The 3,061-nt window shown below is 47.3% G+C and overlaps 1 protein-coding gene across 1 annotated transcript in view; it reads left to right on the top strand.

Moving 5' to 3' along the window:
* Nucleotides 1-524: 524 nt before the first annotated feature.
* Nucleotides 525-3,061, top strand: part of NAT8L (N-acetyltransferase 8 like) — a 33,043-nt gene continuing 30,506 nt past the window's right edge. The window contains exon 1 of the mRNA XM_072406558.1: nucleotides 525-962. Within this exon, the coding sequence (XP_072262659.1) occupies nucleotides 629-962 (334 nt within the window). The 5' untranslated portion in view covers nucleotides 525-628. The remainder of the gene's footprint in view (nucleotides 963-3,061) is intronic.

Here is a 3,061-nt window from a genome sequence, read left to right as displayed (position 1 = left end):
ATGTATTGTAATGTAAAAGATAATGACAGTCCTATACACATTTCTTCAATCATTCCTAAAACTATGACCCCATGACGTTGTATATACAGGGTGATGATAATAATGGGGGTACTATATGTACTTCTGCAATTATTCCCATAACTATGACCCCATAGTGTTGTATAATTAGGGTGGTGACAATAATGGGGGTACTATATGTATTTCTGAAATGATTCCCATAACTATGACTGTTTTGTAATGTGCCAGCGATTATGATGGCACCATGTGCCCCATTGATGCACAGCAGCTTGTCCTGTCTGGCCCGGGGCTCCCCTCCCCACTTGCCCCGTCATGCCCATCCCTTGCCCAGTATTTAGGCAGTGGGGGAGGTGATGTTCCACCCAGGCATGACATGGAGGGTTGTGGCAGCCAATGTGGTGGGTGTTAGGGCCCTGGGAGCTCCGTGCATGCACAGGGTACCGGCTTTGCTGCAATATAAATAGTGGTGTAAGATGCAGAGCACATTCTCTATCGCTGCTCATCGTCCGCACTGCCCAGCCAGCCATCAGTCCGCCGGCACCCCTCCGCAACCCCTCTGCACCCTTCCGCACCCCCTCTGCACCCCTTCACCCCCTGGCTGGCCATTTGCATGCATTTTCTGCCTCCCAAAATGGTTTGTGAGTCGGGAATCCTGGCAGACGATCCCAGCTCCATAGCTGCACCCCAGAAGGACCCCCTGATCGTCTCCCCGGCACAGATGTGGCCCCCATTGACCGGCAGCAACACCCCGCTGGGGTCCCCTGGCTCCGAGGGGGAGGAGGGCATCAAGGAGCAGCCTCTGTACATCCGCGAATTCCAAACCTCGGACCAAGAGGTGGCCAGAAGGATATTCTATGAAGGGATTAAAGAAAGGATCCCCAGCTCGGCATTTAGGGGGTTAAAGTACCAACCGGTGCTCCAGTGCGTCTATGCAGTGCTCACAAGTAAGTAAGAGGGGGGATGGTGATGATGATGATAATGCCAAGGATGGCAATGATGATGCTGCTGACCCATGCATTTGCCCACATCTCTGCTGACTGCAGCCCAGGCCTCCCCCCTTTTCTCACTGTGCCATGGCAGGAGTCATGTGATGTGTGCAGGATGACTTATCTCTTTGGGATATGATGGGTATCCGTCACTGGCTGTCACTCAGGGAATAGTACCCTGTTACCCTGTCAATGGCTACACACAAAGCATTGCTGTGTCACATGCTTCATCACCGGATGCCACCGGGGTCCAATCGCCAATTCTAGTGTGGTCACACTGCAGTCTTTTCCATCTCACCAGTGTGTAACTGGACACAAAAAAAGTTCACAATTTTGATTGGTCACCTTTATGTATTGTATGATCGCTTCAGTCAAGTCTGTCCAATACTTATCCAATCCTGAAGAATAACAGAACCATATTTTTGTATAAGGGGCACTGGGTCACAATGTAACCAAACTTTAGATTTAGATGTCGTATTGGACCGGCCTTAGTATTACTGGTTGCTGGTGGATCTATTGGAGATTTTACAATCAGATTGTAATGTGTGTGGCTGCAACTAATCCATCTGATAATGCAAAGTAAAACTTTTCCTTCCATGCTTGGCAGGATTGGGGGCATTTACCCAAAGAGCAAAGAGCAGTTACTCTTGGAGGTTATGAGTCTCTTATTCTTTGCTAATTAATTTCAAGGATGCTGTCAGTAATGGGAAACAGTTATCAGATCAGTGTGTAGGAAGAAGGGGGTCTTTAGATTCTTCTCCCCCTATAAATGCAAGACTGGCTCTGATTGCAATACCAGAACCCATAAATATTTGTATCCCTTCACCCCTTTAACGTGTCCTGAATACCAAGAATGAGCATTAGGATATCAAATTGCCTGAGAATGGGTATGAACCAGTTCCATCCGGTCTGGGCTCAGCATCAGGGCTGCTGCAATGAATGAGGCGTCCCATTGGGTTAGCTGGAAAGTTTTGCTGGGTTAATCATACACTCCAGTAATGGTGACACGCATGTTCGGCTTTGCCGGTGCACCTCTGCTGGTGCAGCATTGTATCACACCTATCCCTCCGATGGAAGAGCAATGCTGCAGTATGGCCGGACTGGTGGGGAGACGCTTTATACAGCAGTTTAAACACCTAGAAAGTGGTTTGTATTGGTTGTTTTAATGTCCCGATGGCGACATTCTAGAAGTGATAATATACAATTATTATTACCTAGTATTTATACAGCACCAACATATTACGCAGCGCTGTACAGAGTCCATAGTCATGTCACTAATTTTGGAGGAGCTCACAATCTAATGTCCTTACCATAGTCATAAAGTCCCTAACATAGTCGATTCTGTAGAGAAACCAGTCTTTTATGGAAGTGACACACAATCACAGGGAGAACATACAAACTTCATGGAGTTAAATGAAGTTTCTATGATCGTCTGCTGCAGTCTTTTTTTTTTCGCTTGGGGTCACAGCACATTGTCCTTCATATTGGCTTCTAAGTTCAGAGATTGTGGGGCTCAGGGATCAGCAACGTCCCAGCCAGTCAGGTGCCATCTATCCAGCAGGGCATGCTGGGAATTTCAGGTTTGCCACAGCTGGAGGGCATCATGATAGAGGCACCTGATTGGTCATGGTTCTTTCATCTTGCTTACCTAATGACTGGTTATCAATAGACTGTTGGGTAATAAAGGAGTGCAAAGTGTAGTTAAAAGTGCCGTGGCTAATAGTAATTGGTTGCATGTCATTGTAGAAATCATTTCTGACTTTTTACCGCCTTATTGCAGTTTGCATATCCTCATTGCCCTTTGCACTGCTGTACTGAAAAAGCCCGGTTGAGATGGGGGATGTGGACAGATGGCAGCGGGGGATTGCCCTGGAAGTTTCTTGCTTGGCATGGCATCTCTGCACACTTTTCTGTCATATCTTGCTTTGTCCTAGCATCTTGCTTTAGAAATATGGTTGCTGAGGGTGCAAAGGATGCGCCGGAATGTTCTGCAGTGTTGCAGCGGCAGGGAGGACACCTTGCAGCATGTTGCAGTGTAATTGAGGATAATGAGGATA

Source organism: Pyxicephalus adspersus, chromosome 3 (assembly GCF_032062135.1).
Source record: "Pyxicephalus adspersus chromosome 3, UCB_Pads_2.0, whole genome shotgun sequence".
Taxonomy (NCBI): domain Eukaryota; kingdom Metazoa; phylum Chordata; class Amphibia; order Anura; family Pyxicephalidae; genus Pyxicephalus; species Pyxicephalus adspersus.
The sequence above is the reverse complement of the archived record's forward strand: the minus strand, read 5'-3'. Positions and strand labels throughout refer to the sequence as shown.